General features: G+C 38.4%; 1 protein-coding gene across 2 annotated transcripts; it reads left to right on the forward strand.

The window, feature by feature from the left end:
- Positions 1-329: 329 nt before the first annotated feature.
- On the forward strand, positions 330-27040 carry PUM3 (pumilio RNA binding family member 3). 2 transcript variants are annotated; one of them, XM_040579798.1, is made up of 18 exons: positions 330-429; positions 819-925; positions 2684-2869; positions 4457-4586; positions 5410-5485; positions 6228-6321; positions 6480-6546; positions 7093-7267; positions 8882-8985; positions 9490-9568; positions 11318-11416; positions 12468-12521; positions 14022-14102; positions 18046-18188; positions 18944-19166; positions 20209-20296; positions 22182-22272; positions 26788-27040. In XM_040579798.1, exons 2-18 carry the CDS (start codon positions 829-831, stop codon positions 26915-26917), a joined length of 1917 nt encoding a protein of 638 aa, XP_040435732.1. In that variant the 5' UTR covers positions 330-429; positions 819-828; the 3' UTR covers positions 26918-27040. The 2 variants fall into 2 exon arrangements, with proteins under 2 accessions (XP_040435732.1, XP_040435733.1); XM_040579799.1 differs by having other exon boundaries at positions 2687-2869.
- The last annotated feature ends 283 nt before the right edge of the window (positions 27041-27323 follow it).

The following is a 27323-nucleotide window of genomic DNA, read 5'->3' on the forward strand; positions in this document are numbered from 1 at the left end:
TATGCAGGGGACTGGGTCGAGAAGATGGCGGCAGGCCTGCTGGCCTAGCTGCAGGGCCGGCGGAAGGGCAGGCAGAAGGCAATAGACCTCTAGAAATACTGGGAAGGGGCCGGGGCTTTTCCTCACCGCAGCCCGCCCCTTCCAAGAGTCCGGGGAGACTCCACACATGCAAGAACTGCTACGGAGGACCCTAAAATGGAGAGTTCTCCACCCCACCCCTTCCCACCCACCGCCAACGGCCGGAAACAAGGCACTGGGCGGAAAGCGCAACACCCTTCGCCTTCCGCGCGGCGCTTTACGGCGCGCTGCTCCGGCACTGTCGCGCGGCAGCGGCAGGCGGGCCAATGGGGAGCCGCGCTCGCCGGAAGGGGCCGCAAAGCGCGGGCGCGGCGGCACGTGTGAGGCGAGCGGCAGGGGCGGTGGTACGCGGTAAGTTATTGGGGCGGCGGGAGGGGGGGTTCTTACGCAGCACCCCAGCCTGGCGGCCCCCGCGCCCGGCTGCCAGCCGGCGGTATGCTGCGTCCTCCCGGCGCTGCCACGCGGCCTGGTCCTGGGATCTCTGGGGAGCGGGGCTGGGGCAGCGGCCGCCCAGGCCCAGTGAACCGCAGACTTGTCTGGTTGAGCCTCCGTGCAGATCGGCCTGTGAGTGACTTCTTCTCGCCCGCATCGCCCACTTAGGGACGGGCGGCCGCCACCGAGAAGGGTTTTACTCCGTCAGGTGCGTTAACCGGTGTAGAGGGAAGCACAAGCGGTCTTTTCCTCGTGTTGTTAGCAGTGAGCCGCGGTGGCTGTAATGCTGTCTCTTGCTCTGTTTGCAGTGTTGCCACAATGGAAACAAAGGGTAAAAAGAAGTTTGTGGGGAGGAGTGGAAAAGCATCTCGTGGAAAAGTGCCACACGGGAAAAGGAAATATAAGAAAGATAACGGTAAGAAGACATAGGCTCCCTAGTAGGAGTCCAGCAGAGATGTTCTGGTTGTGCACAGGCATGCTTGCACTTCATTTTTTATCTTGGTAAAATCAGGTCATGAAATGACTGGTTTGGTAGATGAGTGAAGAGAAGTGGATATTGTCTACTTGGATTTCAGTAAGGCTCTTCATAGTGTCTCCCATAAGATCCTCACAGAGGTTCTGATGAATTATGGCCTGGATGAACAGACAGTGAGGTGGATTGAAAGCGGGCTGAGTGGGTGAGCCCAGAGAGTGGTAATGAGTGGCACATAATCTAGTTGGGGCCAGTAACTAGTAGTGTACACCAGGAGTCAATCCTGGGTCCAGTCCTATTCAATGGCGTGATTGATGGTCTGGGTGATGGGGCAGAGTTTACTGATGACACAGACCTACAAAGAATGGCTGATGCACCAGAGGGTCATGGTGCCCTCCAGAGGGACCTCAACGGGCTGCAGACATGGGCTGGCAGAAGTCTCAGGAAATTCACTGACATTTGAAGGGTGAAGTCCTCCACCTGGGGAGGAACAATCCAATGTGCCAGCACATAGTGGGATAAAACAGCTTTGCAGAAAAGGCTCTGAAGCTTCTGGTGATCACAAAGTTGAACGTGAACCAGAAATGTGCCTTTGTGGCAAAGGCAGCTAATTGGATCCTGTGCTGCATTAGGAGGAGCACTGCCAGCAGGTTGAGAGAGGTGATCCTTGCCCTTTTCTCACCACTTGGTGAGGCCTCACACAGAATGCTGTGTGCAGTTCGGGGCTCCTCAGTACAAGAGACAAATGAACATACTGCAGAAAGCCCAGTGAAGGGCTATGAGCTTGAAGGGTCTGGAGCACCTCTGTTATGAGGAAAGGCTGAGAAAGCTGGGACAGTTCCTGAAGAAGGGAAGGCTGAGGGGGATTGTCTCCGTGTATCTCCATGTATACAAATACTTGAAGGCCCTGCGTTTGTGTCTGTGTGTGTGTGCAAAGACAAGAGAGCCAGGCTTTTTCCAGTGGTTCACAGAGGACCAGAGGCAGTGGCCACAGACTGAAACACAGGGGGGTCATTCTGTACATCAGGAAAGACTTGTTTGCTATGCGTGTGCCCAAGCCTTGGCACAGATTTCCCAGAGAGGTGGTAGGATCTCCTACTTTGGAGACAGTCAAAAGCCATCCAAAGACAGTCGTGGGCAAGCACCTTTGGGTGGCCCTGTATGTGAGCTGGGGTGATTGACCAGGTGACCTTCAGAGGTTCCTTGCAATCTCAGTCATTCTATGATTCTCTCTTGCTTTCAAAACTATACAGGCTATATGATCAAACAAGCTGGAAAAAGTAAAGCTGAAATGCTTTCAATGGATTGTATTGCAAGCCCTTGGGAAGATACCTTTCAATGTTTGCTCTCTTCTGCTTAAAACAGATGATAACATTCTGACCATGAACTGTGAAGAGATGATTTGGGAATTTATGACTTTGATGTTGGGGGTGGTGAAATTCTTAATTTTGAATAACCCTTTTTATGCTGAGGCTGTTATGCTGCTGCCCAGAAAATAATGCCTGGACAAAACTTCTGTAGGGAAAACTGGGACACCCAGGGACTGCAATGAAAACACCAGCTTTGAGAAGCTTGTAAGGATTACTATTAAATGTATAATTGTGATTACAAAGTAGTTTAATTCTCGTTACAGTAGTAATTTGTTACTTTGAGGCAACATTATCTTTGTGATAGCATTTTAATTTCTGTTTTGTGATTTAATAGATTCAGGTCTGCCAAAGAAATTCCTTAACAAAGGAGATGAGGAGGGAAAGCCTAAATCCATTTCCAGGAAATTTGTGAAAGGACAGTTAAGACCTGGAAAAGCCGGTGTCAAACAATTCAAGAATGAACAGCTATCAGAAAAGCTTGTAAAGAAGAGGAAGCTCCAGGATGGTGAAGAGGGAGGTGAGCAGATTTTAAAGCCTGGCGATCAGTGGAAACCAGGTTTTGGCAAACACGTTCACCTAAGTCTTCCTCTTTCCCTCTGCCTTGTTACTATCTTTCCAAATTGGCTGAATTACTCCAAGTTTACTTCATGTTTAATCTTTGCTGTGGAAAAATTTACTTCACCTGACTAAGCTGGAGGCCAAAGTTCTCAGGATCAGCAGCTATGAATTTTCTTGGAAGTCAGAAGGAAAGATACAGTAGCAAATTTAAATAATTGATATGCCATCGTAAAGCTATGATTATTTTAATGACAGTGTTAAGTGGCTAGCTGGCTGTCTTCACCAAATTTGAAAAATACAGTTTTTCATGGACCGTTTTAGAAATCTAATCGTCTGTCCTAAAAGTACTGGCTATTAAATCTGGAACACAAGAAGTCATGAAACAAAGTTGATGAACTTTTATATTATTTTTTCCTGTGGTCCAAGCTATCTAGTCACTTTTTTTTTCTTTTAAAAACATACGATTGGTGTTATTGCTGCTTTTTGCATTTTGCAGCTTATTTTTGTGTTTATACTGAGAGGGTAAATAAATGTCTGCTTTTAGGACTATTTAAATAGATGTCTTTTTTAACTTTGTTTCTGGTATATGGGAACTTTATGTTGTTCCTCTGCTGTGAAGCAAAGCTCTACAATTAAACAGTGTAAAATGAGAAGTGGAATCTTACGTGAGGGATTCTGAAGTTCTGCAGGAAAATGCTAGTTGTTTGAAGGACAGTAGAAGGCGTTGAGTATTTTATTGTTGCTGCTGTTGCATGTTTGCAGGATTACTTTACGTGGTATGTGCACTACATGTATGGAAATGTAATAGAAATAGAATATTCATATTGAGCTGCTTTCAAAAAAACAAACCCACAAACAAACCTTTATATGTTGGTTATAAGAGTAATTGAAAGCTGCTGTGTATTGCACAGTGGCATTGCTCTCGCAGCAAAGTAATACTGGTTTTGCTTGTTGGCGTTACTTTAGGAGAGTGGTAATGTCAACAGTATACTTTGTAAAAAGAGAGCATGAAGCGCGTGCTGCTGAATACAAACAAGTGGTGCTTTAGGGTGTGGAAATTTAATGCTGGGTCTTTAATGCCCTGTGTAAAAATAATAATTGGTGTGACTTACTTCTGTAAAACTATGTAATAGAAGATGATGGGTTTTGTCAAGGTATGGATAAAACTAAAATCAAATACTTCAGGTTTTTCCGTAAGTCATTAGAATTAACTGTAACAGAGTTTGTTGTGTGGCAGTGCATTGCTGTTGCATACTAAAATCCCATACTTAAGGAATTTGACTAATTTTTTTCCTTTCTCTGAGATTTCAGATAAGTATCTTTGAGTTAGGGCTCTTCTTTTGAGAGAGGGAAAAGGTATGTATGAGTATGGGATGAAGTAAAAATCGAGGATTGCCTGGGGCAGTCATAGGCTGCTAGTTGCATTGCAGACAAAGCTCCTGAATTGTTAGCAGTTCAGAGCTGCCACAGTTCATACTGGTAAAGGATTCCATTGCTGCTCTTTTATTGACTGTAGAAAATGTATTTATTTTTTCTTTTGGGTCAGTTTCTAAGAAGCCAAAATGGAATGACTTCAAAAAGCAAAGGAAGGAGTTAAAACAAACCAGACAACTTAATGATAAAAGCAATTATGACATAATTGTAAAATCAAAGCAAATATGGGAAAGCGTGAGAAGGTAATGATTTTTTTTTTCTTTCATTCAGTTGGCTTTAAGTCATAAGCTGCAAGAAGACCCTTCTTCTTTTGTAATTATGTGAAACTATATTTCCACAGTGAAATTCCGTGGGTGAATGTTAACATGGCATGCAACAGATGGTTCAAGCAGAGTGTGGTGACCCATGGTGCTATAAATGTCTGGATTTAGCTTACTTATATTTTAGGCTAAATTTCTGAGTAAATGCCTCAAGATTCAAAAAATGAATCAACTCCTGAAGCACAGAGTATGTACTGATTCAGCCTGATCTTGCAGTAGAATCACTGCATGCGTTTTTTGTGGAGGTTTGTATCCTCTCGCTGGGCAGGTGTAATTCCAGAACTGAGGCCCCACACAGAATCACACAATAGTTTGGATTGGAAGGGACCTTAAAGATCATCTGGTTCCAACCCCTCTGCCATAGGCAAGGATGCCTTCCACTAGACCAGGTTGCCTAAAGCCACATTTACTTGCTCCAAGTGTCTGTGCTTTGCAGTTTTATTTCTAAGACTTTTACAGACCTTTGGATCTGTAAGTAACTCTGGTTGCAGATTTGAGTTTGTTCTTTTTAATAATCCTGTTACTTAGAAAAGTAATTTTAAAGTGTGGAAATCTGGCTTGGTTTCTAGAAACTGGAACTGCTTATTGACATCTATCTACAGGTTTAAGGAATGACAATGTAAATTTCGGTTAGCAGGAGCTAACAATTTTTTTTTGTAATGTCTTGCTTCTTTAAATATACAAGTTAATCATACTACAAAAACCCTGCTTCCTCAGATAAGATTGTGGTTTTTTTTGCTTGTAGGAAGAAATGTGATAAAGAGAAGCGAGGAAAGCTAATGAATGAGCTACAGACGCTTCTTCATGGAAAAATTAAAAGTGTAAGAAAAACTAATGACATAGTGCACAAATTCACAAAAGCTTCTTTAAAGAACAGCAATATATAAATGAACTTTTAATAATACAGTACTAACCTGTTGTTCCAAAAGCTACAGGGATTATTTTTTTTTTTTAACTGAGTGAAAAAAGAACAGAAACAGAGTTGAAAGCTGCATTTGGCATCTGGATTTCAGGACAGTAGTCCTGGGGTGCTTTGTCTATCAAGCTGACTATAATAAGGCCATCTGTTTTGCAAAGCAGCTTCAGTCAGTGAAATTCTGTGTTAACTGAAGTGCAAAACCAGCCATTCAGGAGTTATAATTAATTAAAATTGTTGCTTTGCAGCTTTCTTTCAGAGAACTTAATCTTTCCATTTAAGTATCAGGAGATTGTTTAGTATAGTTAATTCTTGAAATACATAAATTTGCAGAGAAATACAGGTTGGATTTTAAAGTGGTTCTTGGTATTCCATGCTGAAGTGGAACAGTATTGTCACCCTCACTCTGAAATTACAAAGAATGTGACAGAAAATGAGGTACCATTTCATTGTTCTCTTTCAGTATTAAAACTTTGGTGTATATCCTTAATTGTCAGCAACTGTAAATATTGTCTATATTTGTTTGATAGAGTGCTTAAAGGAGTAAAAAACCTTAAACCTGTATCAGAGAGCAAGTACATCGAAATAAATTCGGTACATAATGCCATTTGAATAGCCTAGGATAATGAAATATCTCTGTCCTGTAGCTGGCATTTGCACATGATTCAACTCGAGTGATCCAGTGCTTTATTCAGTATGGTAATGAGAAGCAAAGGCAAGAGACATTCGAAGAACTGAAAGGTACTTTCTTCCCATTTACGTTTTACCTATATGCTTCTGTTTTGTTCTTAGACGCATTTAAACAAGCCATATTATTTTCTCTTGAATATAAAGGCATCTTGTTTTGTAGAGTTAATATATGAAAAATCAAACCAGCTGAATATTTTTTTCCCTTCTAGATAGCCTAGTAGAGTTGAGCAAGTCAAAATATTCCAGAAATATTGTGAAGAAGTTTCTTATGTATGGGTGAGTATGAAGTGAATTTGTTTAGGTGTGTTGCATTGTTCCATTTCCAGTGTGAATGCTGCTCTTTATCTATAGCGCATTGGTCATGAATAACAAAGTGTGGATGGAAAACATCTTTATGATAGTGATGAGACAGGAGAGCGTGTGGCATTGCTAACAGCCATTTTTCTTTTGCAAAAAAGTAAACCTAAAACTACATATTGAGGAAAACATGCCAAAAAAGCTCAAATATATGCTCAAAGTTTATCTTTGCCTTATACAAAAAACTGGCTTTTAAGAATTTTCTCTGCTTAGTGTTTCAGGAAGGCATCCTTTATTCTTTAGGATTTAGCCACTGGTTTCTTTCCCTCAAAGTGCCTTATGATTTCTCCAGATTCCTGGATTTATTGCTGTATAAATGCCATAAGGCTCGTCCAGATGCATATATTTCCTCATTTCTAAGTTAAAACTTACTGCCTAAATGTACCTCCAAAACTAAAACTATTGATGGGTCAGCTTATCCGTGAAGTTTTAACTCTTGCTGTCTTATCTTTCCCTGTGAAACAGGACAAAACCACAAGTTGCAGAAATAATAAGAAGTTTTAAAGGCCATGTGAAAAAAATGCTCCGTCATGCTGAAGCATCTGCTGTAGTGGAATATGCATATAATGACAAAGCCATTCTGGAGCAGAGACACATGCTGACAGAAGAACTATATGGTAACACTTTCCAGGTTTACAAGGTGATGTTTCAATACTTTCTAGTCTAAGGTGTTCTTGCATCTAAGGTATTGTGTTAGTAATACCTTACTTACGTTAACTACTATTTCTTTTGATTAAATTTCTTTGTCAGCTGTCCAAACGTGGTCTAGCTTTGCACGTTTAAACATTATGACTACTTGATGTTTGTATTCTAGATTAAGTTGTTGTGTTTTTTCAGTTTGAACTGTGTAAAATACATCATGTTAATGTATGAGCTTGCTGTGCTCATCAAAGACAGTCTAATACATAATTCAGTTACTATAGTATTATAGTGTCCAGCCTTGAAGTGATCATTCTTGCTGGGATAAAATTTAGGCTTGATTCCTTGTTAATACTGTAGATGGCTTTCATGTCATAACTGCCCTGTGTCTCATCAGAACTGAGTGTGAGCAGAATGTGCCTGTTAATTTTTGCTTTGTTTTCTTTTCTCATGGAGACTACAGGACTTGAGTTCAAACTCTCTTGAAACCATTTAGGTGTAGATCCTCACCAGGCAGTGGGTACCTTTTTAAAAAGTACAACCTCCTTTCTTTTGACTGACTGGTTTTCCTTCTTTCTTGCTGACATGGAAACTTGGTTTCTTTTTCAGGCACAAATACAATTATTTACTACAAAGCACAAATCTGTTTTATGCAATTATTAATTATACTAGAGTAACTTTTGCACCTTGGTGTACAAAGAGGCATGCTTTCTTGCAAGATTTCTGTTAAAATTGTGCAAGAAAATAACAGCTTATTTTTGAACTATATTGCTGTTTTTTTCTCTACAGGTTATTAAAAGTTTTAGTAAAGCATTTTACAACACTAATAGAAAGGTGTGTTTGTGGGCTGTAATTTTTACACAGAGTAAAATAGCTTCTGAAAGCTTTGTTGGCTTCCATTGTTCTAGCGTTCTTGGCATGAGTGCTTCAAGTAGTCTTACATTGCAGTGTCTTAAAGTTTCAAAAAGGTCACTTTTGCTTCTGCCTCCAACTGTCCACCCTCCCCCTTCCAGCAGGGATGGTTAGAAATACATTTCTTCTAATTTTCTATCTAGTCAGACTATTCTTCTAATAACAGGTTCTTTTACAAGAGTTGCTAGTGTAACTGTTTAGTGGAGGTATCAGGAAGAACTTCTGTATTTAAAGTCTATGGTATGTATTCCTCCTCTCTACTCTTCTTGAACTGGGATTTCCTGGCCTTGGTTAATTTCTCAGTTCATTGCTTGTTGCGGTGTTGCTTTGACACGTGCATGCCACCCTGCAGGATTTCTGCTTAGCTCAGGGTTCCCTTAACACAATGCCCATTTTCTGTGTTTTACCTTGTATTTGACAGTGTTATGAAGCACTGACCATAATGGGCAAAAACAGTTCAGACCACAGAAACAGCTTTTGTTTGCTAATATTTGCTGAATATTGTTTGTAGAAACAAGTATACAGCTAAAGTAGATAAGCTTTTTATTTTTAAAATTGTAAAAACTGCTAGTTTTGCAGAAAATTATTTTGTTTGTGGTGGTGTTCACGAATTTTGATTGAAAATGGACTAAAGGTTACAATTTTTTATGAACACTGATACCTACTGTGAATAATTAAACCTCTGACTGTGCATTCATTTCAGACACCAGTTATCCCAACACTGGATAAAGTGGTAGACGCTCACCCTGAAAAGAGAGAGGCCATCTTGGATGAAATGAAACAGATTCTTACCCCAATGGCACAAAAGTAAGTACAAAAATTGATTTAAACTGTAACCATCTATCATGAAGTATTATGTTTGTGACTTGCAGACAGTGATATTGATACACTTCTAAGCTGTAACATTGCGGTGTTGTCTAGTAAGTAAGTAAGTATGGTTTTGTCTGAACTATCATAATGAATATCTTACCTTAATTTTGAACTCCACTTCTATAAACTAAAGTGTCCCCTACTCCAGTCAAGCAATCAGTAGAAATCCAACAGTGTGGGGTGCTTCCATAATGCATTATTGGATAAGCTTTGCCAGTGGTCTTTAGGAGAAGATGTTTTGCTAGGTTTTAGAATGTCTTAAGTTTTGGTAGAATCTTCCACATAGTGTAAATGCTAAACATCTAATCCAGAATGACTGTGTGTTTTCTGCAAACCTCATGGCCTGACTTTTTTAAATATAAATGACGTATTGCTAGCTGATGTTAAAGCCATTACTTGTGGGGAATGTTTTTCTTATTTTCCTCTTCCCCCCAAATACAGAGAGGCTGTGATAAAGCACTCACTGGTGCATAAAGTGTTTTTGGACTTTTTCACTTATGCTCTTCCAAAACAAAGATCTGTAAGTATGTTTTGTTTTGTTTTTGTTGTCTTTTGCCTTCCAGTGAAATGTTTTTAATCTTGTCTGGACAGAAATATACATCATGCATTTATAGACTTTTACACATCTGGCAGTTCCAGGTAGATGCTGGGAATTAGTATTGTAGGGAGATTGACAGTCGCAGTGAACTTTCACACTAAAGCTAAAGTGTTCGTGATACTTGAATTTAAAAAAAAAAGAAGTCTAATGGAATTACTTTTGATGTTTCCTGTCTCCATGCTAAAAATGGTCCTTCTTAGTAGCTGGGTAATAATCAAAGCTGGATACGTTGCTTTCAGCAGTTTAGCTTTCCAGTGTGTAGATTCTTAACCGCTTCTAGCCATTGTCCAAAAAACTCCTGACCAAACGGATTGCGCCCTTCTGTCAGCAGCCAAAACTTTGTCTTCTGCCACTTCCTGAACCAGGCATACAGCTTGTATCTTTATGTCTGTATTAAATTCCAGTTCTAAGCTTATCCCAGCTGTTCTTCCAAAAACTAGTCCTAAATCCTTCTGTGTGATTTGATGTTGTATAAAGTAGTGTCCTACTTGACTTCACTTGTCTTCAGGTTCTGTCTGTCAGCCTCACGCTGGTTCTGCAGTTCAGCACCACCTTAGTCCAGGCTAGATGGAGCCTTCTAGACTTTCTGGCTCTTACCTACTTCTGCTGGGCTAGACTCCTGAACTCTTCTTTGTTACTGTTAACAAACGCAAAGCTGATGTTAGTGAGGTGGCCTATTCTGAGTCCAGATATTATATAATCAAGCATTCCTGTGCATGGTTTCATGTAATGCTTTGTCAGAGAATGCTTCTGGAGTCACTGTTTTGTGTGGATCAGGGGAGTAAGGGCGTATTTTCCTCCTTGCTTGGCTTTTTGTGTAGACATGATAGCATGTGGGTATTTTCTTTGGGGTTTGGAAACTCCTTTTGTAGATCTGTTCCTGCCTGTGCATGTAGCTAGCAACGCCATTCATGTTGTGGCTGAGCAGTTTCTAAACAAATGGTAAAATTCTTGGAACCTTTGATTAAGGAGTGAGAAGAAGCCTAGTGATGGAGGGGGAGATAGGTGGGAACTTCATGTTAAAGAAATCTATCAGATAGTAACTGGAGTAGTATGTAGTAACCTTGGGAGGTTTTTTAATTTGGTTTTGCTTTGAGTTTTGGGTTGGGGTTTTGGGTGTGTGTGGGGTTTTTTGGCTGATGGTGTTACTTGTCAGGTGGCTTCAGAACCTCATTCCTTTGATAGGAAGACTAATTTTTGGCTGATTCTTGTCGTACCTGATTTATAACATCACCTGGTGCTTAAATGACCTTTTATTTCTTTCAGCTGTCTGGCTAATACCACATAATGTATAAAAAAATTGCATAGTTTTTCTTCCTAAATGGATGGTTATCTTTGTCTCCTTTAATTTCTGTCTCAGTTCTAAGCACCCTTCCTTGAATTTTCTGTACTAGGACAACTGATAAGCTTCAATACGCTTCCGATTTCATAGGGATGAATATGATGAACAGTGTAGTTTGGAAGGGAGGCAACTCAGGTCATTTACAGTCTTTTGGACTCCTTCTGAGACCATTTTTCATAGGTCAAGACAGTGAGAGTGGTTCTGTAGAGACACTGATCCTCTTTACAGTGTTGTGAGCAGGCAAAAAATACTTTCATGCCCTCACCCACCCAACTCGAGACTTCTCAGATCTCTTTTGCCTTTTTATTTTACTACCTTTTCTTCCCCAGGAAATGATAGAAGCTATCAGAGAAGCTGTCATCTACCTGGCACACACTCATGATGGAGCCCGAGTAGCAATGCACTGCTTATGGCATGGTACTCCCAAGGTACTGTTTGGGTTTTGTCTGCCCAGTCCTCTTTAATAGTAGTCTGATCTGAGACACTTGAATATGATTGCCCACATGGGTTCTTCTACCAGTACACATTTTGATGCAGTTAAGTATTTGAGAGCAAAGTTAAAAAGTGGCCCCACTTATTGGCAAATAGAAACAGTAGTTTTTTGTGAATCACATGCTTTGATTAGAACTTCTGTAGTGGAAGCATTCCTTTTATTTTTAGCAGAGTTCTTGGAGATGACACACAGAGCTTTTCTGTTTTTCATTCATTCATCCTGTAGATGTCTTAATGCAAATGAAATCAGCAGTAGGGAGGGAACAATGAAGAAGTCATAACGTGGAACACAGTTTAGCTTTAGAATGCCAAAACTTAGAAACTGTAATAGAAACTGTGTTCTAGTTTCTTCTGCTGATACAGTGTCCTGTATCCTATTCAAGTGTAATATGCTGTCATCTCTTGTAAATATGCAATGGCTCTGGTCTTCTTCTGTATTAAAAAAAAAAAGGCAACTTATGAAAGTAGTCTGGTTAAAGAGTACAGAAAAAAAAAGAAATTACTGGGATATAGGGGTAATAATGGGTCTAAAGAAGACAGCAGTGATTGCAAGGGCCCAAAGTATAAGCACTGAGGAAACTTCCTGCTAAAAAAGTCCTGCTAGTAAAGGAGGTCTGCAGTAGGTTAAGTCCTTGCTACTTCAAAGTTTCAGGCCTTGTTGAATAAGTTTCTTTCCAAATGAAGGGTTGAAGTGCATTTTTTTGTTTGTTTGTTTTCAAGTTGCCCTTTTTGGCATCTCCCATTGGTGAACTGGACTTGTAAATATATCACAGAACCTCCTTGGGAGTTAAGTCTTTCACAGTTCAGGTTTAACTCATCACACTTTTTAGATGTTGACTAATAGTACAAATGCAAGACTTTGGTCAGTAGCCTTTGCCTTATTAAGTAAATTAAAGGTTATCTTTTTGCAGATGTAAATATCCATTTAGTTACTTAGAGTCACTGGCATTGTAGGCTCATTGAAGTTTCTTGTTTCCTTTTGGATAGGACCGAAAAGTCATTGTGAAAACTATGAAGACATATATTGAAAAAATAGCAATGGTGAGTGTTTATTAACCATTTATTTCATAGTCTCTGAAATACAAGTGATTTGGTAGAGGCTAGTTGGAATGTGCTTCAGTACTGGAAACAGCTGTGTGACCTTTATACAACTAGGTGTAAAGTAGTGATGATACATTAGTATGAAGTGTGTTGAATTTTACAGAATACTCAGAGGCATACTGAGAAGCTTCATTGTGGGCACTAAATGTAGTATTCTTTAAAGTAGCAGAGTTATTTATAAGTCTTAAATATTTTTTTTCACAGTTTTTCTGTTTGAGCCCAACTTTATATTGCGTCTACGTATGGCTTGGTTAATTCTCCTTGATTGGGAGTAAAACAACATATATACAGAAGAGGGTTAAGAATTGAGGTGTTGGGAGTGTCATTGGAATATACATGAATATGCATTTCTTTTAAGATGCTCAATAATTTTAAGTTGGGAAGCTTCAAAATGAACTAATGCTGAAGTGACATGCAATGGAAGAAGTCTGTATAAGTTTTTTCTGAGTAACATGTATGGAGACTGCAGCACCAGTAGTGTTTAACAGTTGCAACCAGATTTCATAGTGGTAGGCAAAACTGCAACTGTGAGGAAAAGCGTCTTGAACTTCTTGCCTTCCTGGCTGCTGGATCATTCTGTCTACCAATAGTTGATGTGGTCTCCAAACTTGATCGCACAACCCTGAGCATGCAGCCTCAATATATGTGTGTATATGTATAAATTCTGTACTCATATACTCTATAAAACATACACAGAAATAGAAATGTAAAAGGAAGAGTTAAAAATAACCAGTTATTTTTATATGTGGATTATGTTGTGCATCCCACTTTGGAGGCCACTGGTCTAAGTAGTGTTTCTCTCCATCATTTTCTAGTACCAGAATAAATGAGTTGTTAATTTTATAAAAAACATATTATACAGAAATATGAGACAGTGGGTAAATAATAGCTAAAAGAACACCGGAGCACTGAAAGTCTGGCTTCACTTTGACGTAGGGTCTTGCTGACATGAAAGTGAATTGGGTTGTGCCCCTTTGAGTATGCTAGAGACTCGCTCTCCAGCAATGCAGTAGAGACTGTGTGGCTCATCGTAGACATATGATTTCCAGTAATACGGGATGTGATTTATCTCAGTTTTAAGAAAATGCACCATAGTAGTAAAGTCTTTGTGTAGTGTTCCTGTAAGGCAAATCTTATGATTTCAAATGATGATTACACAATCGGGTTAGGTTAATAGCTTGGATGTGATAAAGCAGTATATTAATTTGTAATGGCAGATCAACTTAATCTACCTTTGTTTTAACAACATGCTTCTCTTAACAAGCCTTGCTTTCAGGGAGAGCCTAAATATCAGGCTTGTCTCATTCTGTGACAGTACACAGAATTTGCTTGTGGTTCATGTTGTGTCATGTTCGAGACAAATTCTCAGAAATGTTGATTCCAAGTCAGTATATTCATAGAACTTGACTACACGTGGTTTCTGATGTCTCATCTTTTCAGGGTGAATTTTCTCATCTGGTATTGCTGGCAGCATTTGATTGCATCGATGACACTAAACTTGTGAAACAGTTAATTATATCAGTAAGTAATTAATTTTTTCCTAAAATAGCATACTAAATAGTGTCAATGTGTTTGTCAGTGTATAGGAGGGTGAGAGTAGGTATCCATCTGCTTTTTTCAAACTATTTAATTCCTTTTCACCTTCTCTATGTCATTATCTTTGTGAATCATGGTTATTTTTTTCTTTTCGTAGAAGACCTCAGCATTTTCATATGTTCTCTTTAAGTTTTTTTGATTAGTTTTTGAGCTAGATTCAGTGCTTGCTGAAAATTCTCCTTTTTGTACGTGTTCATTCTGGCTAATGGGTGACTGGAATCTCTTTAAAGTCAATGCCTTTGTTGTAGTAGTTCGAGGTCTGTTAGTATTTCAAGAGATCAAATTAGTAGAAAACTTTAGAACAAAGATACAGCCTTCTCCATTTTACAGACAAACCTACAACATCAGGAAGATCCATGCCTAGAACGTCCTCGTTGTGCAGACTTATTATTGTAAAAAAGGTTGTTTAGCACATTTTAGTTTTTTGTTTGTTTGGGGTTTTTTTTGCAGAAGTAGCATCTTGCAAAAGGATACTTCAAGATAAACTGTAGTAAACTTTCAGGAATATGGCAACAGGCCTGAATATAGTATACCGTGACAAATGAGAAAAAGTACTTGGAGACTTTTAGTTGGATGCTGAAACCATTAACTCACATTAATTCTCAAAACTTGACATTTTTACTTAATATGTTGATAATGAAATGACAACTAACTTTCTGGATAAAATCAGTGTAATATTTTTAATGGATACAGATAGACGTCTGAAACATGACAGCACTCTTAGCTGTTTTGCTCCACCTACATGGAATTGCAGAATGAACAGTAAAGACAGTGTGATCTAATCTGCATCTGCTTACTTTTGGACTGCCTTGTTTCCCTATCTTCCTTCCAAAAATTATTTAATGGGGTTTCATGAAGTGTTTATACTTAACATTCTTTACATGCAAATTTTATCACTTCTAAGATGTTTTAATCTGCAAATTACTGTAAAGTTAATATTTTCACACTGCTAAAGGAGACTTTGTGCAAGCAGGATAATTAACATGGATAGATAGGTTGTGATGTGCTTGTGGTACTCCCGCTATAGCTTTTAGGACTCTGATGGGTTGAGATGCAGCAATAGGCAAGTGATGATGAGGCTTGCTTTAAAAGATATGAGCAGTTCTTTGATTGAGCAACTTTGTGTAGTGGGGAATTGGGTTTTTGTACCCTAGCGTGGAGATCTGGCCCAAAGTCTGTGCCTTCCTGGTGGATGTGGACAAATGAAAGCATCCATCCGGCTTTTGTTTGTTTCTTGGATATGTTAGCTGTAATCCCAGCTGGGTTTTGTTTCCAGAGTCTAGTCTGCAATGTAAGAATTTCTAGGCAAGTTCCAAGCAAGTAAGCCCTGACAGATAGAGCTGTTTTGGTGCAAGATCACTGAGGCGTTCCTGTACTATATTAAAAGCACTGTGCTTTCTGCGGAGTTTATTAGTTCAGATACTATGTTTGGCTTTAGTAGAGCTTCCAAGCTGACATTTAATTCTTGAATCATCTGTATTTTTCCACCATCTGAGATCAGAGATAATGGAATGTTTACTGTTTCGTCATTCTACCACATCAATCTGTACAGAAAAGTAAAGGAGAATAAGGGGGAGTGGCCTTCACACATAGAGATTTGCCCATCTGGGTTTTTGTGAGGTCAGGAATGGGGAAAGGATGTCAGGGGAAAGGGAAAAAAAAAAAAGGTAAGATTAAAACCTACTCTTCAGATGGTGAATGAAAACTTGTAGCAGAGGATGAGGTGGAAGCATCTAGAAGTCAAGCACTGAAGCACACTGTAGAAGAATCCAACCCTCAAAATTATCTTAAAGAGCAGGCAGACTTCTAAAACACCTTATACCAATTATTCTGTCCATATTAAAATTTAGCTTAAGGAATGTATGAAAAATAAAGATTTGAGAGTGGGAGAAAAAGCAGTGTTTGGGCAAGTCTAGTTTTGGGGGTTTTTTTGGTTGGTAAATTGGGTTTATTTTTTTTTTGGTAGTATTCTAAAACTGATCACTTAATGTGGATTGACAGAATGGCAGGGAACTTGTAGGTAAGTGAGAGTTTTAAGCTCTTTAAATCCTTCGAGGAAATTCTTTCCTTATCATCATCTCTCAGCTCCATGGAGTCTTAATCCAGGACCAAAGAATATGTATGGTGCTTTAAACCTTCATATGTGACTGGAACTGTAGGTTGTGAGCTTGGCGTGTGTCAGGATTCAGGCGGATTTTTAGCAGGAATTCCCTGTCTTTAATGAGGAGTGCAAGGAGGCAGTGCTATGGAGATGTTACCACAAGAGACAGCATACCTGTTCTGTTGAGAGTTTCTCCTGGGACTTTCTCACAGTTCTGGCACTGAAAGTGGCTAAATCTGTAATTCATCAGAATCATGAAATCAGTGGGGGAAATACCTTTTGGAAGATTTAAAGAAAAATGTGTCTATTATCTTTTATACAAAATGGCTGTGTTACAGGTTAATTTTGAAATGCAGGGATTTTTGTGTTTTTGTACTAAACTAAATATTTTCTTTACCTGTTTTAAATTTTAAAATATTTTAGCACCTTTGTCACTGATTTGATGAATGAACACTGCACACCTAAATCAGAATGTACATGCTGAGAAGGCAGAATGTGGTTTTGGTTTGATATTTTTCTTCAAAGAAGACTTTTTGGGGTTTTTTTTCCCCTCCATGCCTGGAGTGTGAAGGTTATAGTAATAGATTTTTATTCATATTCATAGTGACAGTGCTGCATAAAACTGATGTTCATCTTGGTTTACCAAAACTCATTTTCACCTAGGTTTAAGCAACTTTTTCTAAATAAGAATGTTGTCTTACCATTTCCTGCCAGCTTCCAACCACCTTTCTCTGTTTCTCTTGCCCTCAAAGACAGACAGCCAGGTGCCACGTTAATAAAGAGTGACATTGGTTTAAATGGTTCTATTTATCTTGTTCTGCTTGTTTCTGGAGGGATTTTTGTGGTGGAAAAAAGGGTTTTTAAGGGCTATGTCCTGCAAAATATGCTGGAATTGCCTAGAGCTCTCTATAGCCCTCCTTTGCTTTGATAATCATAAATTTTATATGTATATTAAAAGTTGCCAGGAATGGATTATCAGAATGGTCAACAGTATCTGAATGGTACTCAGGATTCTCCAGTGATACCTGGAACTTGTATAAAATGCATGGTGCTGTATGAAAAGGCATTTGCTGGGAGGCGGACAAAAATTTGAGTACAAGCAAATGCGATAATACAGGTGTTTCCATCTGAATATAGCAGGATGCTTCTATAAGCAGGAAAACTCCCCTGCACATTAATGGATTTATTCTTCAGCCATATTAGTGCACAGGTGTATGAGGTGCCCACTCTGTAGATTACAAAGTGGTTACTCCTAGCCAGTGACTAACCTCTGGGGAGTGCCCAGTGTTTTCTGTTAATGCTCAAATTAACTGCAAATAATACTCCCAGCAGAAGTCAGCTTTATTCTATTATTGAAACTTAATTTTTCTTGGTTAATATTCTGTGATCAGTTTAAGATGGACTTTGCCTTCCCGTGGACTGTCATTGCTGTCTAGGCACTTAGGTACACTCCCTTGAAAGTCAGCATGGTATCAACAATTACTCTTGGGTGATGTATTTATAGTATTTTCTAATCAGTGACATTGATGCATGTGGTGAGCACATTTTTGTTCACCACAAAATAGGAAAATACTTTTTATTTCTCTCGCTTCTCCAAATTTTCATTCTGATTAGAGATTTTTTATTTAATGTCGCATGCAGGTATGAATATTTATAGTATGTCGCTTTTCTTTCCTAAGGTTTGTATTTGAATGGTGATCAGTAGTTATTGATGGCTCAAAACTATTTCTCTATTAATGTTTTGTTGCTGTTTGTTTACTTCTACAGGAAATAAATGCTGCTTTGCCCAATATAGTAAACAACAAATATGGGAAGAAGGTCTTGTTGTACTTGTTAAGTCCTAGAGACCCTGCACATTTTGTTCCAGAAATCATCACACTTCTGCAGCAGGGAGATGGAAATGCCTATAGGTAACTCACATATGAAGGTTAAGTTGTTTTCTTTAAGAGTCTAGAAGAGTTCATGCAACTTCTTGTCATGATAAATATATTATGAAAAAACGCTGAAATTAAAACTGAAGTAATGTAAATATATAAGTATTATTAGCTGTGTTAATCTGTAGTCCGTATTTTTGCTTTTTTGGTTTAAAGTTTCTATATTATTATTGGTGATCAGCAGTTTACCCACTTTGTAAAGGGCCAGAATTGGATGTGGTGTTTGTTTAAACTCATGTATCAAATTTGGCGAAAAAGAAGATTTTTAATACACATTATTGGTGTCTTGAGTTGCATAATAGTGTATCTCAAATTCTGGCAATAACCATGGAAGTCATTAATTTGAATTCAGTGAAATTGTATTGACATTTATGCTTATCATCTTTCCAGGGAGGACCAATTATAAATTATTAGTGAGCTGTTTAAGAAATGCGTCTCAGTAGTTGAGATAACAGAATGAATAGAAAATAAACAGAGGTTAAATTACTGTTAAAAAAACTGAGGTTTACTGGCAATCAGCTTTACACACTATACATGCACTCCATGTGTTCTTAAAATCTGTGTGCAACATGTGTTTAATTATGTGTGAAACTGAGGGAAGAATAATGCTTTATTTTGATCTTCTAGTAATTTACAGCTGTCTCAAATAGTGTATATGTTCTGAATTTCTTGCTGCTTGATGTGCGTACAGAGCAAGCCTTCCTACAGTAATGTGCTGTCTCTTTCATCAGTAAGAAGAATACTGAACTCCGCCGCCGTGAACTTCTGGAAGCTATTTCCTCACCTTTGCTAGAATATTTGCAAGAACATACCCAAGAAGTAGTGACAGACAAAGCTACCTTTGTCTTGGTTGCTGACATCTTAAGAACAGCTCTTGGTGACATCCAGCCTGCACTAGATGCAATTGCTAGTTTAGCAGCAGAGGAGCTGGTTCCAGGCGGCTGTGATGGGCAGGTAATGTAACAGAGGACAACGTGCTGAGACCTTGCAGAGCATTTGCTTATTTTATGTTATGAAAATGAAGTCTGCTTATTTTTTCCTTTACGTAAGACATCAGCATACTGCCCTGAGAGCGCTCATATATTAGAGGTGATCTCTGTTTTCTGACATTTTCCTTTCATGGTTTATTATTGTTGCATCTTGAATTGTAGAGCAAGATACTCATGATTTTGAATCTTCAGAACTGCTTTAAACGCTTTGTGTGAAGGTAGCTGACAATCGTGTTACACAGTCTCTCTTTTAATGTTACCACAATGCAATCAAACAGTTAAAAATTTTTTTATAGTTCATTTAGCTGTTTACACTGAGAGTGATTGGGTCTCTTAGCTTTCAGGTATGCTTATCTCTATGCCAGGAAAGATCTTAGATAGTAGCTGTTTATCTTTACAGTATGACCTTCTCTTCAAAGTGTGCCCCTCCCCTATTTTGGTAAGCTCAGTCGGATATATGTCTGTCGACTAGAAAACAAAAGATGCTGTGTATACTATATTTAAGATAGATGCACTCCAGATTTTTGTAGTAGTGCTAAATTTGCTCTGTCTTTCCCCTTCTTTAAGACAGACAGTTTACAGAATTTCACATGAACTACTTGTTTTCTGTGATTTTTCTGTGAACCATACTGAAGTGAGTTTTCAAGGCTGTGAAGATGTGGAAGGTCTGCAAGTTCTTGTAGAAGCAGCTAGACAAGAGATTCTGCTCAGTAATGAATCATGAAGCCCTTGGAGGAGTGGATGAAACATTGGTCCATATGGTTTATATTACTGAAAGTCAGTTGTTACAGGGAAGGTGGTAAAAAATAAACTGGTCAGTTTAAGTATTCAGATACTTGCATCAAACTTGTTGATATTTGCATAGGTGATGACTAAATGGATCCGTGTGAAGTGATATCCAAGGGCAGAAACAGGAATGTTTATGGACTGATATGTAACTAACTGCATTTTGAAACATCATCATTAAATAATTTCATTTTGGTTTGATTTGTTTTCTCTCCTTAAAGCTTCACATTGCAGAGCATCCAGCAGGCCATCTAGTTTTGAAATGGTTAATAGAGCAAGATGAAAAAATGAGAGAGTGTGGAAAAGAAGGTATGCAGCTCTATTTATTTATTTATTTATCAATTTATGACCTCAGAGTGATTGGTTATCTGACCTAAAATGAGATTGCTGCATTTATACTAATATATGGAAAATTTAACATACCCTCTTAAGATTAGTGCTTCTGTCTTTTTGCTGTTGTGAGCTGTTACAAGAACAGAATGCCAAAGATACGTTTGCTTTTTCTGCAGTGAAAGTACTTGCTTGGTTTTTTTCTCAGGGATTCAACGTGTATTTGGGACATAGTTCATTTCTCTGCTTAGGATATCTTGATAGCTTTGCTAAATCACACAGCAATTTTAAGGCTAATACAAAAAGTGAAGTCTAACAGGAAGATGTGTTTCACTAGGGCTTGTGAGCCAAACTGTAGTCTTTACTGTGTTCATTAATGCTGCTGGGTTAATGCTTTATAACTGTTATTGCGATAATTCATGTACAAAAATAGGACAACTTTGCCATTTCATATACCAGGCAGAGATTGGGCACAGATGTTCACATCTTAATTTAGCTTTTAAACGTATTTTATTACATAATTGTAAAATCTTGTTGCATGAATCACCCTGTCCTAAATAGAGATTACTTTTTCTAGTGCAAAAACCTCAAAAAAACGAAAGGAGGTGGGGGTGGCATAGTATAATCTGGAGGGAACTTCTCTGTGTGTAGGGGGCTTTTTTCATTGTAAAATTACCAGGCCTTGTTAAAGATTTTTATTATTTTTTCTTAAAACACTCAAGTATCGACAGTTTCTTTTAAAAATAAGTTTGTTGGGCTTTGTTAAACATTTCTGAAAGGAGGCTGTTTTGCTGCTGAAGTGGGTGATTAAAAAGTGTGCAAAGGGGAAGCTTAAGAGTATCTTCCAGAGACCAGCCTAATTGAGATGATGATAGCTGTCTGTATTTATTTCTACTAACATTGTGCAATTCCCATTTTAAATATAAGCTGTTCTCTTTGGTTTCTTTGTTTTCCTCCAAAGAGTGCACCATTCAGAATCATTGCTCTGAGATTATGGAATTGGAATTAAAAAAGAACTAAATTGTGATTGTGTAGGAAACAAGTTGAATAAAAACTGACCTGTTCTTTAGATGGAATAGTGACAGTGAAAAATAGCTTCAGTGTTTGTTTGGAGGTGGGGTGGATTTTTGGGGGGTTACTTACTGATAAGTTTGCTCAGCGTACAAGCTGTAAGAGCAATTTCCCTGAAGTTCAAATTCAGCTGGGGACTTGAGGTCAGCGTAAGTTCTTCCTTTTGCCTATGCCATTAGTGTAATGAATCTGCAAGCCAACTTGGGCTTTCAAAGCTACTGGGGAAAGAGAGCCCTGTAGCATCAGAACAGCTGAAAGAAACAAGGTTCCTAGTGGTTTTCATGCATCACTAAAGGATTATCTCTGAAGTTTGAAGTAACTTCTGTTTCTTCAAGTGCAAACTTAAAGTGCAACTCTTCAGTTGTAGAGTCAGATGTTTAAAAACAGCATTTTTCAGCAGGTGTGTGTATGTATTAGTATATTGTATATAATTATCTCTTGTGATGTTGTCATTCTTAACAAGTTCATTCCTTGGAGTGGTTGCCGCCTTTAAGACATGAATAGCCTCTGACACCCTTTTAAAAAAGATACAGCAAGTTTGACTGCTTTATACTAGTGAACTGTCACACAGTGCAGCTGTTGTCTAACTAAATTCAAGCAATAGTTGGAAGTAGTCAAACGTGCATAAAGGTATTCATTGCATTGAATAGTTATTTTGAGAGCAAAAATTTGTGAATACTTGGTGGCTAAAAGCTTTGATTCAATCACAACTGCAGAGAATTTTTAACAGGCTTCTTTGTATGAAGTTACTGTCTAATTTTTTTCTTATCACTATCTTTCCCACATTTTACAGTTTGCTTTGGAAGAACATTGGTGGAACGTGTTGGTATTGAGAATATGAAGACCTGGGCAGGAGTAAATCGAGGTGCCATTATTCTTTGTTGGTATGTAAGGCACATGGCTATTTCTGATTAGGTTCCAGTGTTAATTTCTTGAAGAGCTAAGAGAATTATCCATTGAAATTTCTACCAGCAAAGTGCCATGTTTTGCTCTATGTGTACTGTCTTTCATGCCACTGGTAAGTCTGTGATGGAATTAGGGTACTGGGAAAACTCAAACCAGGGTTTGTATGTGTTGTTCCTTGAGCTCAAGCTTTTGTGGTACTAGGAAGCAGCTTAATGTTGGAAAATCTTAGGATTAAAAATCAAACTTATTTTTGAAATTGTCTACTGTGTCTTGTTTTACAAGCACAAAATTCTCTGAAGGGCAGTCCACAAAGAGCTACATTAAAATATTAACTCTGAAAAATATCTGTGATGACTGGTGGAGACATGTAAGAATCCAGATCATTGTTTTGTTAGGTTGTTTTTTGGTTTTCTATTTTTGGTGGGGTTTTTTTGAAACTTGCTGCTTTGTGTTGATTCCTTAATTATGGAGCCTAAGCATGTCTCATACTGAAGTAAGAAAGTATTTGGAAAAAAACGTACAAAAGAATAGACTGCAGATATTTATGATGAGCCAACTGGCTAACTTTGAAGCAGTGAACCATTCAACTATTGAGATCAAGAAGACTTCATAGAATTTGGACTAACATTAACATTTTGTTTTATCAAATAAGAACAGCTGTTAATCACCACTGTTTTCACTTTGTAACTACCTCTCAGTGTCAGGTCATAGAAACCCAAGGTTTTGTCTGTAGCCCAGAGCGTGTGTTCTGGAACTATTGGGTCAGCATTGCCCTGCTGGCTCCTCATAAAGGCTTACACTGAGCTAAAATCAACAAACAGTTCAAAGAGACAACATGATTATGAAAAACAAAAACCTCTTTTCCCGTTTTTTCTGCCCCCCTTCTCCCTCTCCTAAAGTTACTTTCAACTCCTTGCTGTTCACTTTCCATCTGTGCTCATTATGACTTTAGTGAGGCTACTTTGACATTAATGCTGTTTTGCAAGGTGAATCAAAAGCTGTTTTCACTAATAGAATGTCTGTTAGTTAATCTGAATTTAATTCTAGCTTTGTTCAGTCATTTCCATTCAGGGCACTAGTGAGAAGAATTGGTAGTTGAAATCCAGATACAAAACAAGTTTACACAACATCGTAATAGCCTTATGGAGCTGGCTGTTAAGACTGTTCAGCTACTAAAATAATAACACTTTTTCTTTGCCTCTTATAACAGGCCTTTAGAATTCAATAAATGCATCTAATGCCTTTAAGTTATCTGATCCTGTGCACAGATGTGCAGTAGAGATTTGTTACAAAGGCTTGTTCACTGACAGTGTATTAATGGTTGGACTTTTTTTCCCCCTAACTCAAGGCTGAGATTCATGTAACATGTGGTGTTGCTGGTTTATGCACTAAGTGATTTTGATTGTCCAAATAAGGTTGTAAAGTAAATTAGTGGAATTTTTTCCATGTATAACACTTAACTGTTTGGCTGTCACCATGACAACAGTCTCTTAATAGGTTTTGAAGGCTTACAGAAGAAAACGGGAAACTAGTAATTGCGTATTAGCAAAAACCAGCACGGGAGTGTTGTATTTTATGGAAAAATCTGTGAGGAATGTCAGTCTTTCCCTCTCTCTGCTATTACTTGTGGCACTACAGGGTAGGACTTAAGCAAGTGTGCTTTGTTACCAAGCAGAGGAGCTTATCTCCCAGATTGGCAGTTGAACAATTTTCACCAATACTGAAATTCACATAACAGGGAAGAGAGATAAAAGTATGGGGGAGAATTGTTTATTTGTTTACTGGAATTTTGTTTTTATATTTCTGGTTTGGTTTTTTTTTTTTAATTTTCATTAAAGCTGAATCATTTGTAGTTTGGACTCTTTAGGCATAATGCCCTTTTGTTTAGGCAGCTGGGAACACACAACGATAACCAGCTGCTTTTGTTCCATTTCGTGTGACACCTGCTTACCTCGCTAACGTGGTAATTGATCTCATCTTTGTTAAACTGTGTACATTGAAATTGAGAGGTTACCTAAATCATACAGCACTGATGAATTTAATCTGGTATAGATAACAACAGCATTATTGGTTTTTTTACATAAAGTGCGGAGCTTTAAAGAATCTTCTTATTCAAAAAAATACTCAGATACAACTTTGTCATAAAGGAGCTCATATTCCTCAGACAGAGGTAATTTTCAGATGCTGCCAGTTCTCCTTGAAGCTGTGATTGATTTTTGTTTTGTTGTTGGCTTTTGGGAGCCATCTGTGACTTATGTGCAGATCTGAAACTCAGAATTACCCAGTCATTTCATTTGAAGAGTTTTGGCTTTCTAGTCATTTAAGCTTATTCAGCAGTTACAAGTTTTTCATTCTGTATGCTTGATGGCTTAGTTATCTGGTATCCTCTGGACCCTTTCCTTTCATTTCCCTACTTGCTTTTAATTTGATTTTTATTCAAAAAATATGGGGCTGGTTCTGACATAATACAAGTGTGAAGAGTCCTAAGGTAATGAGAAGGCTCTTTGGGGACATTACAATCAGCTTAGTTTAAATAAAGTGTTTAAGTACTTGAATGTTATGGATGCTGGTCTGTTTACATTTCTGTATTGACCTCTCAGTATTTTTGAATTTGTCAGTGATGTATTACATCAGGGTAGAAAATGGATAAAAACATACTTCACCAAATGACTTACTGATTTCCATATTTGTGTAACCTGTAAAATTTATATTTTATACCCCCAAAATACCTAGGTGCCTGCTTACCAGATCTTAGAAAACCCCAACCCTATGTTGATCTTTTGGCTATATTATCAGACATACATGTGTCTTATATTAAAAAGACTGTGTCTTGAAAGATCACAATGTCTTGAAAGAACTCGTGTGGATGTCAAGAGTTTGAAAGCAGCTTTGCGTGTATAGCTGTTGGCAGATTCAATTCACTTTTAGAAATACAGAAGCTCAGTCCCCAGAGTGGCTTGTTACTTTGTATGCTTTTTGTCCCGGTGGTGAACCATGTGAAATCTCTCCGTATTAAGTACTATTGTCTTTTGTCAGTACTCTTCTTGCCATTTTCAGGGGTACCTGACTCACAGAGAAGCTGAATAGGATCACCCTCACTGTGTTGATTTCAGTTTTAAAGAAGGCCTCTTGATTAAACAGTACTGTCATAGCTGAAAGTGTAGCAGAAGTTGCTGCTAGAAGATGTTAGACACAAATAAATAGAGGAATAAAGTAGCTGAAAACAGTGGTGTTGTCATATGGGTATCCCGTGCTTTACTGTCTACAGCGTTTGCCATCCTGCATGGGATTTGGAGTCCTAAGGAGACAAAATTTAAATCTCACCTTAAGCTACGTTAATTCCTTTAAGAAGTAGGCTAGAAAAAAGCTTTTAGGTAACTGCAAATGTGGGAGCTATTCAGAAGAATTGCAGGGGTTGTAAAGAATTGCAGTATCATGCAGCCAGCTTGGTACCAGTATGTGGATGTTATAGATTGTTTCCAATTTTAGTATATTTCTATACCAGTATAATTTATAATTTGGTTCTGGATTGTACAAATTGGCTATAGAAACTAGTAAGTTTTTTAGGTGGGGTGCACTCATTTCAAAGTAGCAAGTTAGCTGTGATATTACCTCTACTGATTTTGTATTAGAATCTCAAGAACATATGACTGTTGCCTGAAGGAAGGGGAGAAGGGCAGTCACTGCCTAGGTTGATCTGTATAGTGCAGATGCTTTTGCTTTTCTAATAGTATTTTACAGCTTACAACGAATTTCTGTGTTTCTGAGGGAGAAAAGCTATCTGGGAAAGCTGGTTCATTTTCCAAAAGTAATGTCTAAAAAAGAAAAAAACTGGTAAGGCTCTGTAGTCCTGCACTAAAAACATGCAAGTACAATAGTGAAAGTACTTGGTGTGTATTAGATGTACTTCACTGCATCCAGTTTTAGGACCCCTGTTAAAAGAAAGGTATCCACAACTGGAGTGACTTTAATTGAAGGGAGACCAGCCTAGTTGTGGGCTGGATCCCTTGGCCTGGTAGGACAGGCCATGGGACCAGGGCTGGTTCAGCTAGGCACTCAACAGCATCCCTGGCACTGATGGGAGGGAGGAAGGAGAGCTGGGCACTGAACAGCACCCCTGGTGCCAGCAGGAGGGGATGAAGGAGAGCTCACCTCTTCACAGCAGTGCATAGGTGGCTGGAGGGTGAGAGGCACCTGGCACTGGTGTTTCAAGCCTGGACTGCCCCGAGCAGCCTGGTCAAACCCAGTGTTTGAGCCTGCTTTGAGTAGGGATCTGCAGTTTCTTCCAGTCTGATTTATCTTGTGTTGGTTGTGTTCTCACTTGGTGTATCATGCTTTCTGGAAAGTTTACAACTTTCTCTAATAGGAAGTATCAGAATCTGCCCTAACTATATTCTTCTAAACAGTTACTGTTTCTTTACATGGACAGCTTCTTTTCTATGACTTACATGCTAACCTTTTGACATCCTTGGGTTTTTTCCTGTTTCTTGTAGCCTTCTCCGGAGCAGTGATCAGAAAGTGGCAAATACAGTCAAAAAAGGACTGCAAAAACTTGTCCCGAAGTTGAAGCTAAATAAAAATGTAAAAGGAATAGAAGCATTACTGGAGAAATTGACTTCCTAGTGTAAATGAAGATAAAAAGACAGTTTACATCAGTGCAACCAACTGAGAGTTGGTAAGATTTTGCACCATGGTTGTTTTAAGAAACAGTGTATGCATTTGTAAATTAAATAATTTCTAAAACAACTTGTCTGTTGTACGTATTCTGTTGTGTGCAGTAAGTGGTTGTTCTCAGAGACTGAAATCTCAAGAAGATTTAAGAGGTAGTGGAAACCTATGAACATGTAATCAAGAAGTTAAATCTTTCCTGATAACTTGATCAAAAATGTTTTGAGTCTTGTTAAAATTTGCATTTATGTTGTCATAGTTACCGTAGAAACTGAGGCATCTGTTCTGGAGATACTGTGTACTGGCAAATATACTTGTTCCTAATGCTCTTCCTTCCTGGTTTCCTCAAAAAACAAAGCAG

The sequence above is a fragment of the Falco naumanni genome, chromosome Z, assembly GCF_017639655.2.
Source record: "Falco naumanni isolate bFalNau1 chromosome Z, bFalNau1.pat, whole genome shotgun sequence".
Classification (NCBI taxonomy): Eukaryota; Metazoa; Chordata; class Aves; order Falconiformes; family Falconidae; genus Falco; species Falco naumanni.

Excerpts from the sequence above, each read along its gene's own strand:
- PUM3 (XM_040579798.1), top strand. The coding sequence starts at position 829 with ATGGAAACAAAGGGTAAAAAGAAGTTTGTGGGGAGGAGTGGAAAAGCA. Across the intron at positions 8,986-9,489 it reads CTTACCCCAATGGCACAAAA|AGAGGCTGTGATAAAGCACT; the intron begins GTAAGTACAAAA and ends CCCCAAATACAG. Across the intron at positions 20,297-22,181 it reads GAGAGAGTGTGGAAAAGAAG|TTTGCTTTGGAAGAACATTG; the intron begins GTATGCAGCTCT and ends CACATTTTACAG.